At 40.0% G+C, this 22383-nt stretch overlaps 1 protein-coding gene across 2 annotated transcripts in view; it reads left to right on the top strand.

The window, feature by feature from the left end:
• The window catches only part of ldb2a (LIM domain binding 2a), a 95148-nt gene that overhangs the window by 69190 nt on the left and 3575 nt on the right, over window positions 1-22383 (top strand). Inside the window, exons 4-8 of one of the 2 annotated variants that reach the window (XM_083980508.1) lie at window positions 1557-1679; window positions 7146-7229; window positions 12607-12730; window positions 14803-14855; window positions 15710-15859. In XM_083980508.1, the coding sequence (XP_083836634.1) occupies window positions 1557-1679; window positions 7146-7229; window positions 12607-12730; window positions 14803-14855; window positions 15710-15859 (534 nt within the window). The remainder of the gene's footprint in view (window positions 1-1556; window positions 1680-7145; window positions 7230-12606; window positions 12731-14802; window positions 14856-15709; window positions 15860-22383) is intronic. The other variant, XM_083980509.1, reaches the window with a different exon arrangement.

Genomic DNA, 22383 nt, shown 5'->3' on the forward strand with positions numbered 1-22383 from the left:
CATTGGATGGAAGTGTTCATTTCCAGAACAATATGTATCTATTTTCAGAAGAAGTCAAATTAGAACCAGACGTCGCTCATTCAGTATTTAAAAGCTAAAGCCTTATTGATCTTGAGTGGAAATTCGCAGCAGCGCAAGAATAGGCCACGAGGTAAGAAAGCATAGACAGACTTAATTGGATAACATGAATAGCTGAGGGAAATTAAATTAAAAAAGCTATAAATATTATGCACTTTTCAACCTTAACAATACTTAATGTTAGATAAAAAATAAATAATATTTGTGGGAAGGATCTGTTTGTGCAGTTCTGATGTACAATATACACACTTTATATATAATCATCTATGATTATTACACAATAAACAACAAACTACAGCCTCCACAATGATCATACATAAACATACATAAACTGATTCAACAAAAGCTGAACATTAAAACCTTCATGAAGGGAAGAGATATAGAAAAACTGTTGAACTGAATTAGTTTTAGCAAAGTGTTCCTGATAAACTGACCACTGAGTGCATGCTATAACATATTGCTATTGGTATGTGCAGTATGCATAATATAAACATATTATAGTAGTAATACAAAATAGTATATATATGTATATTATATATATATATATATATATATGGAGAGAGAGAGAGAGAGGTAATACGAAACTATATATATATATATATATATATAAAGAAATTGAAAAGCATTGTAGGGGGTAGGGGTGGGGGGAGTTGGGATGGGGGGTGGGGGTTTGGAGGGGGGGCAGTATGGCTGCTAGCCTCTTTCTTGTTGATCCTCAGGAGACCATCTGCGCTGGGGGCATTGATTAGAGTGTGTCTGGTGGGATTACATCTTTGCCGTTGCCATGCCAACTAATCAGCTGATTTTTTTTCCCCTCTCTGTCTGTCTCTCCATTTCTCTCTCTCTCTCCTCTCTCTCGTCTCTCTCCTCTCTCTCCCCGGTTGTCACAGCAACGAAATACGGGAGAAGCGCAAGGTCCCCGGCAAGCGCTGAATTCAGCTAAAGGGGCGAAAAAATGTTTTTTTTTTTCCTTCCTTACTGTTTCTGTCTCGGTCTTCCTCCCTCCCTCCCTCCCTCCCTCCCTCTCTCTCTCCCTCCTGCTCTCTCCCTCTCTCTCTTTCCTCCTAATTGGCAACTCTCTCTGACCTGAAGTTCTTTTGTCTCTGGCGTAAACACACCCCTCTCTAGATTACATTTATTTTCACATTTTAGAAATAGCTAGATGTTCGAGAGGCCCAAGGACAGATGCTCTGAATGAGGAAAGTGAGCAGAGTAAATATTGGGAGCATAATAGCTCGCTCCATGCTACAAAGTCCTTGAACAAATTCCAAAACGGAGACGAAACCCTTCCAGCGTTTTTTTTTTTCTTCTTTTTTTTTTTTATCAAAAATCACGCCTGGCCAATAAACACTGATTTATTTTTTTGTCTGTGTCCAAATCAGCTGACGGATGGCTGCCAGCCGCTTAAAGATTAGTGAAAGAGATATCAGGCCGAGGAGAAACGTAAAAATAACACTAACTTTGTGATCTTTGTCCAGGTTTGCACAGAGGGTCGCTTGATACTGGAGTTTGCCTTTGATGATCTGATGAGGATCAAGACGTGGCACTTTACCATCCGGCAATACAGAGAGCTCATCCCCCGCAGCATCCTGGCCATGCACGTGAGTGTGACATCATTAACACGCGACAACAAAAGCATACTACCTAGATCAGCCTGGTTCTTCTGGTGTCACTTTTTGAATCCTAACCAGGGTCTCCGCTCTCTGCCAAGACACTTTTTTTTGAAGCTATTCATGAGCATATGAAATTTAAACGCCAACAAAGCAGTTTGGAGGGATTTTTGCAAACCAATTTATTTGCAGACATCAAAGGCCACTGAGGATAAAAAAGGGCCCTTGTCTGAAAAAAGGAGAGAGGGAGAGAAAGAGAGAGAGAGAGAGAGAGAGAGAGAGGGAGGGAAAAAAAAACAAGGTCGAATGAATAATCTGCTTAATTCCACTAAGTGTAACACACATTTAGTCACTGGAGCTGTGCAGTGTAGCTGGAGCTAGCAGAAGGTTTCCTGTTTTCTAATGATTTTGAGCTGAAACTGTGATATAACACTGCTGTTGGGGAAAGAAAAACATTTTCTCATAAATAAAGGAAGCCAGATTATGCATACGCTCACACTGGCCTTGGGTCTATACAATTGTGCTTTATGTGTATCAAGGGCCCATGGGTTATAAAACTCTGCTCACCCCCTTCGCAGACACTTCTTTACGTAAATGTGATGGCAGCTTTTACAAGTCGCTCTCATAACGGAGTAAGAGCCCAAATCACTTCTGCATAAAAGTCACAATGGCAATCTTCTTAGTTTTTGGACCTATTAACATTTCTCTAACACTTCACACAGCACAGGTCTGATTTGATTCTGATGGGGAATTAAATGAGCGTCTTGTTCACTTGATTAAGATCCTATGCTCAATTAAATAAATAGTTTGCCAAACTTTAATGAACTATAAACCACTTTGAATGCACTTAATGTTGGAAGGAGATTCCCCTCATGTTAGAAAAGTCTATATCTATATATGTTTCTCTTTCATTGTGAATAGTAGTGTACATTAAAAAAAAAAAAACTTAAACTAATAGCATACAGCTCGCGAAATTTGTAACAGTCTGTCACTCTGTAGTTGTGCACTGCTGGACTTGTGCACTGGACTATGATGGACTAATAAATGATGAGATTCATGAGAAAATTTATTAGGAGATTAACGAGAAGAGAAGTGGGAGCAAGCGTCCATTGCACTCGCGATGATCATTAATTAAAGCTTTAGTGACAAAATCCATCAGTGATGCAGCCGGTGAGAGACCAGAAAACATTTTTCCTCCTTATCATCATTTAAATTTGTCAACTCACCGCACTTGCGCACCAGGTGCAGGCACAGGCACCGCTCTTTCCCCAAATGTGCTGTCACGTTTGAAAAAAAAAAAGAAATCTGTGATGAAACCTTATGTTTTAAAAAAAAAAACGATGAAAGCCATTACTTAAACAGATAAATGAAGTCAGCAGTGTTATGTATTACAATGTCTGAAAGGGGTTTTGATAAGACAGCAAAACAACAATAATGAAAGTGCTCTCACAGGGGTTTTTCTCCTCAGCAGTCATATTCCACCCATTTGCTTTATAAATAAAATGACTTTTTTTTCTCTCTCCACATCTTCTCTTTACCCCCATGGAGCTAAAGGTGTGTTAGAAGCAGCTTTGCCTCTATAGCCCCGCTTCTTTTTTAACCAAAAAAATCTTCATATGAATTTCACTCACCAATAAATTGGCCCCTTTGGGTATTCACACTAATTCCTAGAGAGTGGGATATTGTGGGGTATTGTGGGTCCTCCTGACCAAGATCTTCAGTGATTTGTGTGCGAGTGTGAGTTCACTCTTTTGATCGCTGCCTGGACTAATGAAAGCAGATACAGACACACGGGAGTCAGAATAGGAGAGTTGAAAACTGCAGATGCCAGTGCAGATGTAGCAGTACACGGCGGTGGGCCCACTTTCTGAAGTGAGCTGAACTACTGCTGTGCTTTTTTTCCACTGTCACTCAGGAGGAGCTGTGTGGAAAAGAAAGTAAGTTTGCTCTTATTTGAGTTTATAGAAGTTTATAAAAAGAAGAAGTCTGTAAGTGGTATTAGTCATTACTGAGTGACGCATTACATCATTTTGTCCTGGGTGGTAAAAAGTATAAAAGTGTCAAGGAAAGAAACCACAACATGATGTAAAAAAGAAAAAGTACAAGTGGCTTTTAACTCAAAGTACACTGCAAAAAAGTTGAAACTCACTAACAAACCTTCATAAGAATAAGAATAAGAAGCCATACTACATAGATGTATAAAACAATAGGTTTCAGTGTGTAACTAGATGTTAGAAATGATTATGGTAACACTTTACTTTAAATCACCCTAATTAGTCTTTATACAGTTATTAAATTATGTATTGTGCACTGTAATGACATTGTAAGTAGATACAAGTGAAGTTTAAGTGTTTACTAAATGTAATGTTTTTATTATCTGTTAATTCATCATCTTAAACCTGTGGGTACTCAGAGAAGACATTATAGTTATAACCAAATATATTACTAAACACTTAACACTATTATAGTGTGTTATTATAATCCATACAACATACAGTATGTTTATACAGTATACTGCCTATAAATGCTAAATATGGACACCTATGTGAAGGTGGTATAGCATCATTATACATTATTGAAAAGCTGAGATTTCTCCTCCATTGGCTGTTTCACATTTAGTCTCTGTTCTGAGTTTACAACAGCACTGGTGAAATGAAAAGTAGTTTACCATAACCTCATACAGTAGATAGAGTCTCCAGAACCCAGACAACAGCTGTGTCCCATGTTGTGCATTTACAGCTCATTGATGCTATGCTACTTAAGCGCCACAAATTTCAAGCCCCATAACAGAAGTAATTTCACATGTCAGTTCAGTTCTCACATAAATATATACAAAGCCATCACCAGTTCAGTGTTGAAGCCAGAGTCCTGCAGTTCCTGCAATGCCCACTAGATGCTGACTTTAAAAATTCCCTGTATTGAAGTCAATGACAAACCATCACATTTTTTTCCCCCACAGAATATCATTTTCAGTCATGTTAATGATGATATTTGATAGTTATTGCTTCATTGCGGAGAAATTAAAAGCCTAAACAGAAGTATGTCTTAGAGTTGATTTCCAGGTATTTCAGCTTATCATCTCATTCAGGTTTTTAAGGCTTCATGATGACAGCCAGCACTAAAACTTAATCTTCAATGCATCGCCTCAGAATCCTATTAGTAATATCACAGGTTTTATACAAGTAAAAATAGCAAGTCCCACAAAACAGTAGGTGACAGAATAACGAAATGATTAAAAATGAAAGTACTCATCATGTGGTTCTTGTACTGCACCTCAAAATTCAACTTGTATACTGCAAAAAGATGAGTTTACTTGGTTGAGGGTGCCACAAATACACAAAGACAATGAAAAGTACACAAAGCTGTGCAAAGAATAAACACCATCTCGAGGATGCACATCATCTGTAGTGATGTATCCTATGTGTCTCCCCCTCCCCAACATCTGCTGCACCCCCCCACCAGCCCCCACCAGCCACCCACACACACAGATACATACACATCCCTTGTACACTCTCACATAAGGTAGAGCAGTTGTGTTCAACTCAAACAGTTATGCAAATATACATTAAAATTTATGACAATGAATCACAAGACAAACAGTTACAAATAATGCAGAGTGGTACAGATGCAACAGCTGTTATAGTAAACATATTAATACTAGCAGGAATACCATCTACAAAGAGACACACAGACAGTATAATGCAGTGTAATAGCTGAAATAATACATATTTCACTTGTAAATGTAGTAATACAACTGTGTAAAAATACTCTATTACATACAGTATATCAAAAATAAGAGTATTTATTATGAGAAACTAATGTTTATTATGACTGATGCATTAAGGTAGAAGTACTATTTTTACAGTACTGTTTGCATGGTAATTTTAAGACATTGTAACTTAAATCCATATAAAAAAAGTGATGTTTTATAATGTGAAATATGTCTAATATTACAAATTCTCATTAAATGGGGCTTCAAGTAGAATAAAAGTATCTCTGAGCTGTACTTGGGTCCAGTATCTCTGCAGGAGACTCTGCAGCACTGCTGAGCATCACTCCTCTTACATTAGGTCTGATTCCAACACTGTCAATGTTGGCTGACATCGTCTTCACTGCTGTTTAAACTTCTCGTTTTGGACCACTGCCGGGCGTGCATCTTGAATTCAGTGTGCGTTTTCCTGCAGTTTGTACTCCGTTGTTTGTCTGTCTGTCTTTGGCCTCTCGAAATCGAGTGTCTTTGTTGTCCCTGCGCCATATGTGCCAGTATTTACTCGCATTTCCACAAATTGTTGATACAACTCTGCACCAGTGCTGTCAGGACACATTTCTGTACAGTATGTTTAGCCTAATTCTACTTGATGAGTAAAGTAATTCAGATTCTGATCTTGCCCGTCGCCAATAATGCACACTTAGTTCAATTCTCCTGTCACTCATGTTGGTCTGCTGACGGTACAGAAGGACTCTCTTGCCTCCCTCTTGACTTTCTCCACACAGAGATGCGACTGGAGATAGAATTATGCATATTTCATGAGGCAGTGAATGCAAGTGTGCTCACTGCTTCTGCTCAGTCTGGGCTATGTTTTGCTCTGTCAATACCTACAGCTTTTTATAATTTGACTGCTTATTCTTGGAGCAGCAAACAGGCTTAGTGAATAATCACGTGTCCTCATGAGATTTTTTTTTTTTTTTTCAATCAGATGCCTTCCTATAATTGCTATCTTGGCTTTTCTTTTTGCTTTCTTCTTATTTAAGATGTATTCTTTACTCCTACACACGCGGTATAATCACACGGTTTCTATGCATTCTTTATATTACAGTCAGTTGGTGCAGTGCTAATTTTTTTGAATGCATTTGAAAATGCTGGTCAGTCCATATTTTTTGTGTGTGTGTCTGACTAATGCAACTGTCAGCTGGATCTCATCACTCTCAAGCTATTTATGCTTCACACAAACATAAAGCACAACACATACAAAGGAAGGGTGGGCTGCAATCTGCAGGTTTTTCCCCACTAATTTAACATTATTAAATTGTTTTTTTTCCCTGCAGCCCAGACCGTGTATATGCACTCACCAACATCATCAAGTTCAGTCAAGATAATAAATTGAAAATGTGTGGAATTTTAAATGTGATGACAAAGTAATATTGATTAATTAGCCTACAGTTTGACAATTGCGTGAAATGAAGGGCAGAAATGCTTCCATTCAGACTGATAGCAAATTCAATAACTATGTTAAGTAGTTGCATTTATGACTTGAGGGTGTGAATGTGTCAACTGTGTATATCCGATGAACGCCAATTAGCCTAATTGTCCATAGATAATTTGTTTAGTCGTAGTCAGTTGAATGCAAACATATATACATATACCTATATACATACATACTGTACGTATATATATTATATAGTATCTGTGTGTGCTAAACTTTTTCTTCTATTTTATTTCTCTGCTGCTGACTCCAGGCACAAGACCCTCAGGTGCTGGAACAACTGTCCAAAAACATCACTCGCATGGGTTTGACCAACTTCACCCTCAACTACCTCAGGGTAAACACTCTGTGTGTGTGTGTGTGTGTGTGTGTGTGTGTGTGTGTGTGTGTGTGTGTGTGTGTGTGTGTGTGTGTGTGTGTGTGTGTGTGTGTGTGTGTGTGTGTGTGTGTGTGTGTGTGTGTGTGTGTGTGTGTGTGTGTGTGTGTGTGTGTGTGTTGTCTGTGTGTGTCTTCAATGTCTATGACTGTCATTCTGCCTTTGTTTTTGCTCTCATCTCCTCACACTTAATGCACACGGAGGACCGATTCTTGTCCATTTTTAAACATAGTAATTCATGTTACTCATGTTTTCTAACCGAAATCTCTTACGCTTGTGTGTCTAGACCACATAAAGTTGTTTTTATTATGAAGAATATATTTTATTTTTTCTGTCATTGTTAACATGCTTCTTGCAATGAAACTGATGTTTTATTCAGCATTTTAAATTTACAGGTATGATCAGTGTTTGAATATTCAAGTTTTCCTTGAGTTTCATTTTTTAAGATGTGTTTTTATACTTTCTCATACCCACTCTTTTGTTTATTTAAGGTCATATCGCAACTTTTTTTTCTCTGTCTTACAGGAATTGAAAGCCAGTTCTGTTATTTATGTGCAGAACACGTTTTTATGACTCTTGGGCGTTTGAAACCTGAGTGTATAATTTCAAAAGTGCGTGGCATCAAAACAAAAAATAAGCACTTTATTTCTCCTTTACTCTCTGCATATACATGTTTTTCTACCTGACCGAAGCAATATAATTTACGGGAATAGGAACTATAAGCTGGCTGAATACATTAGTGATTATTTCACAGGGTTTTATTTGTGTTTTTCGACGCCACAGTTGACTGACAGCTACGCTTTCCAAATGGGAGAACAAGAGTGAGCGGGAGAGAGATGGGGAGAGAGAAGAATTAATTGGATACAGAAAATTAGCATAACATTAATGAACGCTCCCTGTTGAGACTCATAATTGTGAAATGGCGCGCGAATCGGGGAACGGCACCGCCGCTGCTTATAATAACTGAGTGAAGAAAGGCACACAGAGTGGGAGAGAGGGAGAGGGAGAGAGAGGGAGCAGGGAGGCTGTTTTTGTTTTCCTATAACAATGATTTTCTATGCAGAAAAGCAACTGTAAAGCCACTGAAAGAGAAAAACACATAATTCAAGTATCTGTAATTACACACTAAAGATTTAGCCTATGTTCATTCTTTATTTTAGCGATTCAGATGGTCAGTGCTCTGCAAATAAAACTATGAAACAGGGATCATGCCTTGTTTTCCATTTGCTGACAGCACACATTTTATGGAAGAGGTCGAGTTGTGTCGCCTTTGAAGAGTTTGTTGAAAATTATTTGCGCTGCCTCACTGGTCTAAACTTGAAATATTTCACATAAATCCTCATGTCTCTGCTAAATTAGCACTGGTCGACTCTCCCAGAACACAATGTGGTTTTTTATTTTAAATGCTGCAGAAAATATTCCTTCTAATGAGGGATTTAACCTTGTTCTGAGGTTTATTTGCATTTCAGTAATAATGAAAACATCATAAACTAGTGGTTGTGCTGGTTAGTTTTTTGAATCTATGTTTTAATTGTGAGTTTTGCCACATTTGCTGTTTCATGGGAAGAATATGGAGCTCGTTAATCTTCTGTGTTTAGTATAGACTGTCACTGTGTCCTGTAAAGCATTGGTTTCCAGCCATTTTTATATAATCACACGCTTTTGATCATTAATATCAAGCGGCATCTTTGATTGTACTGTTCACAGTTTAGTTAACCTGTGTGCAGCAGTGTGATTTAGAAACTATTTTAAGGCTTAAGCATAAAGGCTTCAACATAAAACTATTTTTATTCCACAGAGGGCAAAGCAAAGATCACAAGAAAGTCTGCAAATCATACTTTGTGTAGGAGAATTCAGATTTTCTTATTTCCCAACCCCAGTAATCATCTTTGCTGCCCCATCTGGAGATCCCAATCCCCCTCGTTTTGGGAACGGCTGCTGTGTAGTCACTGTTATTCAACATGTCCCACAATTTGCAAATGATATTTTCCCCTGCTGTTATCATAGGGTGTCAAGGTAAAATACACCCTTTCCTCACATTAAATTGGCAGTAATGTGTCTCTGGAAAGGCCTTTCCCGGCGTTTATCAGTCCTTCCAAAAGAGAGTGACAGTTTCCTGGCTAAGGGGTTACAACCGGCCTTTCTCTCACTCACACAAACACACGCACACACACACACACACACACACACTCTTTCTCTTTTTTTTTCAGTTGGAGTATTTAAGCCTTTCCATGTATTGGAGCTGCTGGCTTCCTACTATTCAGCCTGAAAATAGCCCTTGTTTTCAGGCTGAGAGCCAGGGCTTGTTGGCTGAGCTGGGGAGGGATATTACTGTGTCAGGAGGGAACTATCAGAGGAGAACACAGGATTAGTCTGTTACAGGGATGTTCACTTTACCTCGAGCTGCATGGCATCAAAACACTGCCGTCCTAACAGAGGGAATACAGGCTGACATTACTTATGTTTATGTAGGATCATTTGGTGTAAGCAGCTGAGCCTATGGTTGTTGTAACTAGTTAAAAAAAAAACTGACTGACTGGTGAACATCCCTGGTTTGAATCCCCATCACGCTAAAACATTTTTTGCAGCGAATCTTCTATCTAGGTGTTAGGAGGTGATGAGCATGCTGATTAAACCTGACATCAGAAAACGTAGAGGTTGTGAGTTTGCTGAAGGTCACATGAGATCATTTGAGCATGCAGTGAATGATTAACAGTCTCCTTTCTCGCAGTAACGACTGTCAGAGTGCCCTTGAGCAAGTTAACAGTTTTGACCTTACAGCACGCTCTGTAACTACAATGACTTGCTCACCTGGTTAGTTGCAAAACATAGCTACAGTATGTTGTATGTTTCCACACAGTGGCCGAGACCTCAATCTTGCATCAGATGACATTTACTGAATGTGCAACCAATATGTTCTTTTGTGTTGGCAAATCACTTCAGGAATTCTTGGTGTGTACAACCTGTGTCATGGAACAAGACTGTCCTCCGCAGAAACAGCATCAGGCCCCGTGTTTACATTCAGGCAACAAAGCCCTGGGGAGGCTGCGCTGTAGCAACGATGGCTCCTGTTTGATGGAAGCAAAGGAGGAAATATTGTGACATGTTGTAGGGCTGCAACTTAGTGACTATTTTCATTATTAATTAATCTGCAGATTCATAATTCAATTATTTGATTAATAATTTACTCTATAAAATGCCAGTACTGTATATAGTGAGAAATGCTTTTACAGTTTTTCACAGACCAGGATAAATGTCTAATGAGTCTGTTGAGTGACAGTTCAGAGACGTTTAATTTACTCGCATGATAAAGAAAGGCAACAGTTTTCTCATAAGAGAGTGAATATTTGATATTTGATATTTACTTAAAAAGATCACTAAAACAATTGTTTTGCAGATAAATCATTGACTAATCAGTTAATTAATGATCAGTTTAGCTCTAGTGATTAGTTCTTACTGCTCATCTCCTGTTTTCTTTCCATAGTCATTCTTGTTTGACCATGATGCTTCACTTAACCAAATCAATTTTGTGTCCAAATCTTAACCATAGTGGTGCCAGATAAGAAAACATGTCAATATGATGAGATTACATATATATACAGTATATAATAGGGTTAGGGTTAGGGTTTTTCTTGGAACAGCAGGACTGAGTTAGTTTTAAACTGGGTAGATATTTAAGTTCAGAAATTTTTGTTTAAGTTCAAAAGGACCATTAAAGAAATCTGATCTGTGTTCAGCTCCATACAATGTGTCGGAGGAACATCTGTTTCTCTTTGCATGACACTACTTCTTACAAGCGACGTGCTCTGCAGAAGCAACAACAATAAACCCCGTTCCACAGCAAACCTGATATGCATTTATGACCGCCTAGGGATCAACAAGTCCCCGTACCTATACAACAACACTGGTTGTTGGGTTTTTTTTTTTTTTTTGTGCAGCCAGAATTATCCATGTGTCTGTTTTACTCATCTGGAGACTCACTTTGTCGGAGAAAATATCCACAGCAGAGCTTGGAAGCGTGTAGTCATGGTTAAGGTTAGAAAGGATTGTTGTCATCATTAAATGAAACCAATAGTGACTGATGGGGAAAGAAAGCATGTGAATCCCAGTCTCCTACACACATCCATTCACCTTCATCTCCACCTCGTGACTTTGTGCAGCTGCTGCAGCGTCTCTTCATATGCAGCGTTATTACCTGCCAACAACAACAAAAAAAACATAGAGGCCTGCTCTGCTTTTTTTTTTTAGTAGTTTATTCACTTTTCAAGTTTTCATACATTACATTTTCTTATATTTTATTTGTAAGGCGACAGCGGAGATGATGCAAAATGAGGGGGGAGGAGAAGGGCAATGGCATGCAGAAGGGTCCAACTGGGACTGATGCAATCATAGAGTATGGTATGCATATTACACCAGCAGGCCACCAGGATGCCCTTTATGTTCATAGTTCCTGGATTTGCTTATAAAAAAAACATATTAACCGTTGATACATTCATTGTCCCAGAAGAGTGTAACGGTCAAGTTTGTCTCAACACAGAGGAACGTTTGGGAAAAAATTACACAAGTGTATCCAGTCAGAGGATATGAACAGGGCAGGTTGCCTGGAGTTTGATCCCAGTGTTGTTGTCTTGTTATTGGTCTGTCGGCGTAGACGAGACAGCGACCGTCCAATCGCTGTCCTTTGGCCGCGCTGACAAGCATCTGGATGGTTGCCGCTGTCGAAGAAGGCGGGCTGACTGGTTTGTAATGTTATCCAGATGTGATCTGGATAAGCTAAGCCTGATGTATTAAAGATGACAGGCTGACCCCTGCTTCCTCTCACTGCAGATCACCAGAGATTTACAGTTTTCTCCAGACTGAATATCGTACTTAAGGTCTTTTAACTGGAGAATATTGTTGGAGCGCAGTGTGGGAATGGGGGGACCGCTTTCTGCATTTTGTTGTGTTTAAAGAGAGAATAGCTGCACAAATGTGTGTCCAAGTATGCATGGATGAACGTGTGTGTCAGTCACATTTTTTGCTGTGAGTTGTAAACAGCTCAACAAAAGCTCCTCATATTAAAATGCATCATCGTGCACATCTCTTGCTCTCTACCTCCCCTCTTGTCCTTCTTTATGAAGCACTCGACAATAAACCTGTTTTTTTTAAAGGTACTTTATTAATGATGTCTATAAAAAACTAGATTTACAGCACAATTAATCACTTGAAAGTCAGTCTGTGGTGATTAATTAAGCAACAAACTCCTGGTTTTATGGCCGTTGTTTTCTGTTCTCTCATCAAAAGTTAAATGAATCAGCCTCAAGTGAACGTGTGGTTTTGTCCCTGTTGTTGCCTGCAGTTGTGTGTCATCCTGGAGCCCATGCAGGAGCTCATGTCAAGGCACAAGACCTACAACCTCAGCCCCCGGGACTGTCTGAAGACATGCCTATTCCAGAAATGGCAGAGAATGGTAGCCCCACCAGGTAACTACCCACATCTTTACTTACTGTAAGTCTAAGTTAAACGCCTGAGCAGAGAAGCAGATTTGGATAAAGTAAAACCCTGAAGCTCAACAAAGATTTTCAGATATTAACTCTCCATAAACCTGCTTCTCTGAAATTAAAAATTCATGTGAAAGAAAGTGCATTAAATACAGTTTGAGTGACATCAGACATATTTACGTATTTAAAAATGTTGTGGATCCAGTGGTGATCCATGTGTTAACCATTTCCCCTTGCCAGAAACTGCAGTCGCTTCCTTCAAAATGCAGATTTTTTTAATTCTGTGGCATCACTCACTTTGAAGGAACAGGAATATTTTTCTCCGACTGTGTTTTTATTGCATCATTTATGTTTCCAAATTTGCTATTATATGTCTTAATTTCTTAAATCTGTTTTGCCTGTCAGGTATGTGAAATTAATCAGAATTCAGGGTTGCCTCTTGAATCCCAACCTTGCCAATCTTAACAGGCCTCTCAGCTTTCTATGATTGATGTTTTAAGGGCGGTTTCTGAAAAATACCAGGCTTAAATTGGCTGTGTGGTCTTAAGCTGGAGAGAGAAAGAGTAAGCCGAGTTTTTTTGGACACATCGGAGTGGCTGCAAATTACTGCAATGCTTAGCGAGCCGTGACGAGATGTCTTTAAAAACCAACACCAGTCAAAAAGCCTTTGACTCAGACCTGTGTAACTTTAATTAAGAGTGCCGGGTGTAATCAAACTAGTAGATCCAGCTCCCCGGCCAGCAGCTCCCCAGCGTCAGCGACGTTCTTCAAAGAAAAGAAAAAAACAGAGAAAAAAACATGGAAAGCGTTTTATGAATATAAAGTCTGAGGGAAAAAAAAAAAACAAGTCTTGTATTGATGGTTAATTTTGCACATGGAAAGAGAACACAGCTTAATATAAAATCCTTTATGGGTGATGCAGTTTTATATCATATCCAGATTTAAGTGTGGAATAGTCTGATTTATTATGCAGCAATACTGTGGTATCTTGAATGTCTGCTTTGTATCACCAAGTTGTACTCAGTGGCCAATACTCAGTTGTTGCATTACATGAAATGCCCTTTAATTCAGGCCTCTTCAGTTTGTTCAGCCATTTATAACGAGTGTTTTTCAGGGTCATGTCATCTGTCCATACTTTGACGTGCAGTTTGCCTGATCTCTGCAGTTTAGCTGCAATTGCGGTTTTTTCGACATCGGTAGCGTGTTATTCCCCTTTTCCTGCAATTCTTCTTCTCCAGCCTGGAAACTGGTTGGGATTCAGCCAGGAAGGAAGCCACAGGCGCATTTATGCTCTGATAAGTCCTTTTGGTGGAAATGGAAGTAATTTTAGTGCGTCACCGGTTCAGCATTGAAGGAAACCGGTTGGATAACAGAAATGATTGTCTCTGACAATGGGCTTGCTTTTTTTTTTTCTCTCGCTCACACGTCTGTCAAAGTCAGGAATCAAAAGAGGAAAGATGCTGATGAAAAAGCCCCTTATTGTTTTGGCTCTGATTTATAGTTTCAGTTTTGTTTGTATCATGAGTCGCTGGTTGTTCTAACTGAATATGAAAGCATCTCCCTTGGTGTGATTAGTACGAACCTCGAAAAATGTATTTCATTTTCAGACATCTGTTTGAAGATCACAGCAGTGTTTTCTTGTCTCTCTTGAGATTAAAAGGCATAATGTTTTCTAACAAATCCTGGCAGAATTTGCAAAATCATGTATTTTATAAATTATGCACTACATAAATTGCTTCATAGATACCAGAAACTCCAAGATCTCTATTAACCTGTGTCATCACTTTATATGTTTTTAATAATAATGATTTCACATGTGCTTTAATTGCACCTTTAGGAATTATGTTTAGCTCGTAATTGGAAAAACAGCTTTCGTTGGAGACACCAGTTTCCCAGTGGTGTTAAATAGCATCTGTATGGCACTGAATGTACAAATTATTTATTTTCCTTCTCTTTGTTGTCATCTCTGGCCTCTTGTTCTGTCTTTAAAAAATGTTTAAGAAATTATTCAACAACCTGAGTAAAAATGAAACTGATTTTGGCTCCGGTTTCAGCTGGACACCCACAGAACTTCAAAACGGAAATATTTCCCACAAATCACAAAAAAGGTATTACTCTCATACAATGTTAATTGTCTGATTGTCTGTAGTCTTATGCAAAAAGTGGCATCATAGTTGCTCATTGAAATGCCATGAAATAAGTTTTTGTGTGCAACTTTATCATGGATGCTCAACTGCATGTTTGCCAATAGTACTAACACCTGTAATGAATAAGAAATAGATGTGAGATTTCATATAACAGCTCCATGCATGTTAAGCTGGTGGTAATACAAAATGATTAAAAACTGTAACATGGTCATGCTCAGCAAATCACATCAGTGGAAATGCAACAAATGTGCAAGAATGGACACAGTGTAAAAGCATGTTCAGTAATACAAACATGAATGTGCTGTCTGCCGAGGCAGAGCAGTTTTAATCTGGCTCGTGCTGGCGAGGAACATGGCAATTGGTGCAGCACTGAAATCATTAGCAAATTTACATTATGTTGAACATCAGGGTCCATTGTTGAGCATTTATGCAAATGAAACAGGGGTTCTTTCTTACTAGTGCATGTCTTGGGAGATGTTAACACTCGTGTGGTTTCACCTGTGAAGAAAACAAAGCATGGATCATTGTCGACTAGTCGCTCTTGTTTGTGTTGCGTGTCTTTGTGTTCGTGCGCTCTCTCTCTCTCTCTCTCTCTTTCTCTCTCGTGTGGGCATTTCATGTATACGTTTGTTTGCACACCTTTGTGTCTCTACATCTGATGTTGCCTGTCCTAGACTCAACTGTATGACCTCTAACATACACAAACACACACACACACACACACACACAATACTCCACACTGCACACACTGCCCTACACCCTGTCTCCGTCAGTATGCATTATGTTCTTGGCATTGCCTCTGTTTCTCTTTGCTGGCCGCGCCAAAGCGGAGCCTGCCCGACAGACGACCACGAAGAGGAGGAAACGGAAGAACTCGGCCAGCAGCGCCAACAGCAGCGTGGGCACCACTGCCAGCAAGAAACGCAGCCCCGCCACCAACTTCAGCCTCTCCAGTCAGGTACCTGTAAGCATCAGCTCCACTCGGTTTGCCTCCTCTTTTTCCTTTTTTTTTTTTTTCATGTATCTCCGCAATTGCATGTTTGCAGTGTTACACAAAAGCACAAGAAATTCCTAATGGTATTGCAGCTATTAGGTTTAATTTATTTGCACAAATGAGAGAAAAACACCAGGAGGAGCAGGTAGAAAAGAATCTCAAACCTGTGCAGTGAGACAAAGAAGCCCCGAGGGACTTAAATGAAAACATCTCGCCCCAAAAGGCAAAGCAAGAACTCATCAAATATCATAAGGAGTGACACAAATGACATTAAAAATCATCAAAGCAAAAAATAGTACAAGAGCAGCTAAATTTATAAATAACAAGTAAAGAAGGTGAATAGAAGTGTTCCTTTTGCTGCTTTGCTGCACATTGTGTCAAATCACTTTAAATCCTGACATGTAGTTACTTCCTTAATTTTCCACCAGTGTCTCTCAGAGTACACTGCATGTTTCTCAGTATGTGTACGTCTACAGTACAAAGACCCCACTGACCCCGTTGTTCAACCAAGTAGCCATAGCCTAGAGGTTTTTAAAAAAGAAAAAAAAAGGTTTGAATCTCAGGACCAAATGGGAGAATGTGGGAGGGAAAAGTGACACTCTGCCCTCTGTCAGCCACCACACTTGAAATGCCCTTGAGCAAAGCACTGAACTCGCAACTGCCCAGAGGCCTGGTAGTTTGTACTGTACGAGTGTGAAGCGGGGCGCTTGCTTTGACAGAAACAGCTCAGATATAAAAAGTAAATAAATCAAGTAAAAACTCAAGTAGAAAATAAGAAGCTTCGTACTGAATGTAGTTCTTATACAGTCACTAACTAACGATGCTCTGGACTGTTACAGTATCAGCAACAGTACTTGTCTTCCTTAATTAATTAAGTAGATTGATTGTGACTAATTCATATCTATGATTTAAAGGGGAACTATGCAAATGTGGCTGCTTTTACGCTGTTTTGCTAACCCTCCTTCTGGCCATGTGCATTTGTTTGCAACAAAGCCGGCAAGAAATCAATCAATAGGGCGGTACATAAAGTTATTTATCATATACGATGTTACAATGCGTATATATATGTAGTCTTATCTGTCATAAACAAGAGATTACGGATTATGGCGCATTTGTGTTGCAGTGCCGCAGAGACGAGAGCTGGATCTTGTTGTTTTTCAACCAAGAGACGTTACGTTAAAGGCAGAGAGCCTCCATTCTCCCTCGTAACAAGTTACAAGTCATTTATTAAACCATCACAATTACTCCAAAGCTGTTTAATTGAAGTAAAAATGTTGCATAGTTAAGCTAAAACCCCTGCATATTTCCTCTTAAACAAACTAATAACCAAAAACAAAGAACAAAACAAGTTCCATCTTTTGGCTCTACCACTATTCCCTTCAGGGCTGTAAGGAGAAGCCGATCCCAGCTGACATTGGGGCGGGAGGCGGGGTTACACCCTGGACAGGTCGCCAATCCATCACAGAGCTGACACATAGAGACAAACAACCAGCTCACACACTCACATTCACAGTTGTGTAATTAACCCAACCTGCATGTGTTTTGGACTGTGTGGAACAAGCAGGATTACCGTGCTAACTCTGAACAAACTGACTGGGATTTAAACCCACAACCTTCTTGCTGTGAGGTCACTGCACCACTGAGCCAACCGGATTGCATCTTCTAGAACATAATTATCTCCGTGTTTATCCGTACTGTATCTCAGGGTATGAATGTCTGATTTGGCTCTGTGTCTCCGTGACAGTTGCCACTTGACACAGTTAGAGGTTAAATAGCCTCTTAAACAACTGAGTATTACACCACACGCCCGACTCTCCCCCTCCAGGAGTCAGCGCTGTGCTGTGGCATCGTCTGCAGAGAGTCTAATTTTATTCTGCACACTCATGATACACATGTTGTATTATATTTTAACCGCTGCATCCAATTTACTATTCTGTACCCATGCCAGTGCAGCACTCTTGTTTTGTTTTTTTGTTTTTTTTAACACATCATTCCAGTGCAGCTAAATGTGCGCTTATACCAAACATAACCGGGATTTGTGGACGTTAAAGTGTCGCTGCTTGGCATTAATGTGTGTTCATCTTCAACACAGGACTAGTTCTGCTTAATTGGATATTTAAGGGTCGCTAATGCTTTTCTTCATTCACATCGTGTTTGGTATAGCAACTGTGTCTCCCGGAAAAGATGTGCGTGTACTGCTAAATATGTCTTGCCCTGTTATATTTTGAAAGAAACGTAGAAATGACAACACTTGATTAAGTTTCAGCAGTCTTCTCTTCACCGTTTAAGTTGTATCTAACAACGAAGAAGAAGAAAAAAGCACACCTAACTAGCATGTTTTCACTTTTCAGACAATAAGCTTACGCTGATTGTAACTTTAACAGATACTGAAACTTAATATTGTTACTACTTTATCAGACTTTAGTTATACAGCAGATATAATATAATATGCAGATGCTTGATAAAAAAAATAAAAAAAAACAGTATGATCTTAGTAAACATCACTTGGGATTTGGCAAAGATGTTGATTTACAACATTTACTCCACAGCATGTTGACTGAAAATGTAATGCGAGTGTTAATTTACTTATTTCTAAACATATTTATTGTTCTAGATTACTCATATATAACGAGTATGTGTTAATATCATTTCTCGGACACACAGTTAAACCGTTGTGCAGACAGAGAAACCGTACAGACAGAGAAACCGTTGTGCTATAAAAACTCTGAGCGCCACGTGGATGTGTATACTTTTATTACTGGATGGACTTGTGTCTCCTATTTCCAGCCAGGTAGGGTCTGCTTGTTCGTCTGCTTGTTAAAACATAATTTTCGTGGCATTTTTGGCAGTGTTTCCAAATAAGGAACACACTCTCTCCCACCTACACACACACACACACTGTACTGTCCCTCTATATTCTGCCCCGTGGTTAGCTGTCTCATCATCTTTGGAGATTTGTTGCCCTCACTCTCTTCTTTTGCCTCCTCCTCTCCATGTCACACATACATAATGTACATCACACACACACACAAACACGCACACACTTGCATACACACAGCATGTGCAATTGTTTTCTCTCTAGAAGGCAGTTTGGCTCTATTCCAGCTCTCATTATCACCGATATCTGTATACACCCTCCACCCCCAGCCCTCCTTCACATGCACACGCTCTACTCCATCCCTACCCCCCCTCCCCACCACCACCATCTTCCCACCCACACACAGATACACATACACACACACACACCAGTCGTACCACTCATGCCTTGCATTCACACGCCTCTTAAAGACTGGCAGCGTGGCTGGTAACATGCTGGTTACATATGTTGCGCGCCTGCTGTCTTTGTCTGAGAAGTTGTTCGTTTGTGGCTGAGCACAAGCCTACGTGAGCCCAATGACAATAAGGAGTGGACCCTCGCAAGGGGAAGGGGGGGGGATTGGTGGAGAGTGGGGTGGGGTGGGGGGGTAGTTACCAGTGGCTGGAGGAGAGGAGATGTGGGGTGGGGGGACGGGGGACGGTGGGGAGGTGTGTGTGTGGGTGGCGTCCATAGAATGAGCGACACTGACCTCTAGTGGCCTGATTTAAGCGTTGACCGTGTCGTTTGTGTTGCCAAGCGGCCCGTAGCCATGCTGTAAGTCACTGTCACTCAGGGTATTTATAGGAAACAAGTACAAGATATATTGTAGCGGCCCACCCTTAATGAACCGTCCATCCACTGTGTGTAGGCAGCAGCAGTGAGGGAAAACTGACTCTGATTGTGTACCTAAGTGAAAGTATTAATAGCTTTAAGTAAAGGTACTCATTATAAATACAAAGACTTGCACTCTGATTCTGCTTCAGTAAAAGCAAGGAAGAAGTCAGGGCCGTAGCCAGGGTTTTGAAATTGGTCAGGTCTGGAGGGGGTGGGGGTATGTAAACATGTGGAAAATGTTCACATTATTGACAAAAAAAATATGCTTCACTTTGGACCCCTCTAGCTAGTAGTTAGCAAGTACCTGTACTGTACATCATTACATCAAAATGACCCACAATTATATAAAGTAGACTGGGGGTGTTACAGGATAGTTGAGAGAGGCAGGAAGTGGGAGGGAGAGAGGGGGGAATGACACATAGGATAGGGCCACTCAGCGCGGGATTTGAACCGGGGTCGCCTGCAGTGAGGACTGTTAGTCTGAACACATGGGGCAGGTGCTCTACCAACTGAGCTAAACACGGCCCCAACTTTATTATTATTATTATTATAGACCCATTTGATATGAAAGGAGGCTGATTGAGCTTTATACCGCTGACGAGCAGGAAATGTCCTGTGGTTTTCAGCCTTTTATTAACCTACCGTTTACAGCTGACAACATCAGGTATTGTCTCTCTCTCAAGTGCAGTTTTCAGAATAATGTGAGTTTATTATATTACAGTAGAGTGGTACAGTTGGTAAAGGTGGAGCTGGTTTTAACTAGTTTATACTGTATGTTGCTGGACAGCATGATCTGAGTTCCTCTGCAGGGATCAATAGTTTTGATTGAACCTATCATGATATAACAGAATTTATTTGCTATTAAAATTTCACTTATCACCACTCTGAAAATGTAAGCAATTCAAATCTATAGAACCAACATGTTGCAGATTTAAAAAGTTAATCAGTTTATTTTCACCACTGAACAGTAGGTCTTACACAAACAATGATTTGATGATATTCATGGAGTCAAACACCACCTAAACACCTGAGCTGGTGTGACTCTAGCATGGAGAGCTAATGAAACTGGTGTAAAATAGCCTACTAAAATAATATAGTAGTTACAGATACAACACTTATTTTTAGAAATGTAATTCCTGTGGCAACAGAATGAGACTGCAAACAGAATATTTATTAGACTTGAAGGATAATGCTGGCCAACAAATATCATTAAAGAGACTAAATCAGGCCATGAATTCGCCCCCTAACACATATTTTGTGTGTATGCAAAGCCTGATGTATCTTATTCCTCTGTGCCACAGAGCTGCTTTGTTGTATACAAGCTATTCACAACACATCAGTGAGCCACGCTGTAGCACTCGGTGACATGTTTCCTCATTACTATGAACACACATACACACACTTTAGTTTATTTTGACATTCGGATCGGACATTCACCATCCTGCTGCTGTTCATACACTGAGTACTGTATACTCCCCAGGAAAAAGCACTGCTTACTCCTGTTAATAAGTAAACTGCTGTAAACTATTGTATCTGCCTTTCTCTTGAGTTTGAATACAGAAGGAGTGAGTAGTTGGTAAACTTTAAGGACTGGGAGTGTTGGTGCTGACTAAACCTTGTTAATCCCCATAATTTTTTTTTTAATCATGTATCATCTGAAGTTTTTTGTTCCTGCTCAGGGACGGTGAATGTTTTCCATCCTCTTTTGTTGTTAGCACAGTCCTGCCACATTCCCTTTTAAATTCCCACTTGTTGCCTTGGAGGCCTAGGGGGACCAAATATGTCCTCCAAGCTACTCACTGCTAATCTCTGTAAAATATGCTAATGACACTGTTCAGTGAATGAAGGGAACAGGGAGGCGTTCGTCGCTGCGTCGGCCCATTCAAAGCCCCGCCGCTTAGCTAGCGCGAAGGCTAACTCTTAACGAGATGAGTAGACGAGTAGACAGTATTAATTAGCTCACAATTAGCACTCCCCAGTCTCAGACTAGTCACCAGCTGTGATTGTTGGAGGGTTTTTTTTTTTTTTTTTTTTTTTGGACCCAAAATTGGCCAGAGGTAGGTTGACAGGCCTCCTCACAGGAACAGATGGTGAATGCAAGGCTTGTTGGCAATCAGCACGTTTTTAGCTAATGACTTAATTAGCTATGCAAATTGACAAATCAGTGTGGATATTGTCATTTAGTTGAAAAGCTCACCTAAATTAATTAGCCTGATTAAGGCATAGTGGGGTGTAGAAGTGGTCGCTAGGGGGGTTTTGGGGATGGCTTGAATAAATAAAACTGCCTCTCCCCCATTGGTGCTCCTCGTCGAAGTGTGTGTGTTGTTGTCTGAGTTTTTGGGGTGTGGGAGCGTTGGAGTTTGCGAAGTTGTCTAGATTTGTTTGTTTGTGTGTTTGTTTGTGTGTTTACACCAATGCTTGCTGGATGTGATCATGTGTGTGTGTTTGTTCTGTGCGGTGTGGTGTGGTGTGGTGTGGTTTGTTTGTGTGTTTGTTGTGTACAATACATAGCTTTAATCTGAGTAGCCTATGTATTCAAGTGCTTTTGTCTGTGTTTGTGTTCAGGTCTGTGTGTGTGTGTGTGTGTGTGATTGTGTGCGAAGGTGTGATTGTACAGTAAGCCTATCTGGGGGTGTGAGTGCCTGCGTACTGTTTGTGTGTGTTTGTGTGTGTGTGTGTGTGTGTGTGTAGAGGAGAGGAGAAGGCTGAGGCGAGCAAGATCTCCCAAGCCAGGCAGCATTGACACACATGACCAGTGAAGCGTGCGCTCCATTTAACTGTACAGCTTCTTCCCAGGTTACGG

Source organism: Trachurus trachurus, assembly GCF_905171665.1.
Source record: "Trachurus trachurus genome assembly, chromosome: 10".
NCBI classification, from domain to species: domain Eukaryota; kingdom Metazoa; phylum Chordata; class Actinopteri; order Carangiformes; family Carangidae; genus Trachurus; species Trachurus trachurus.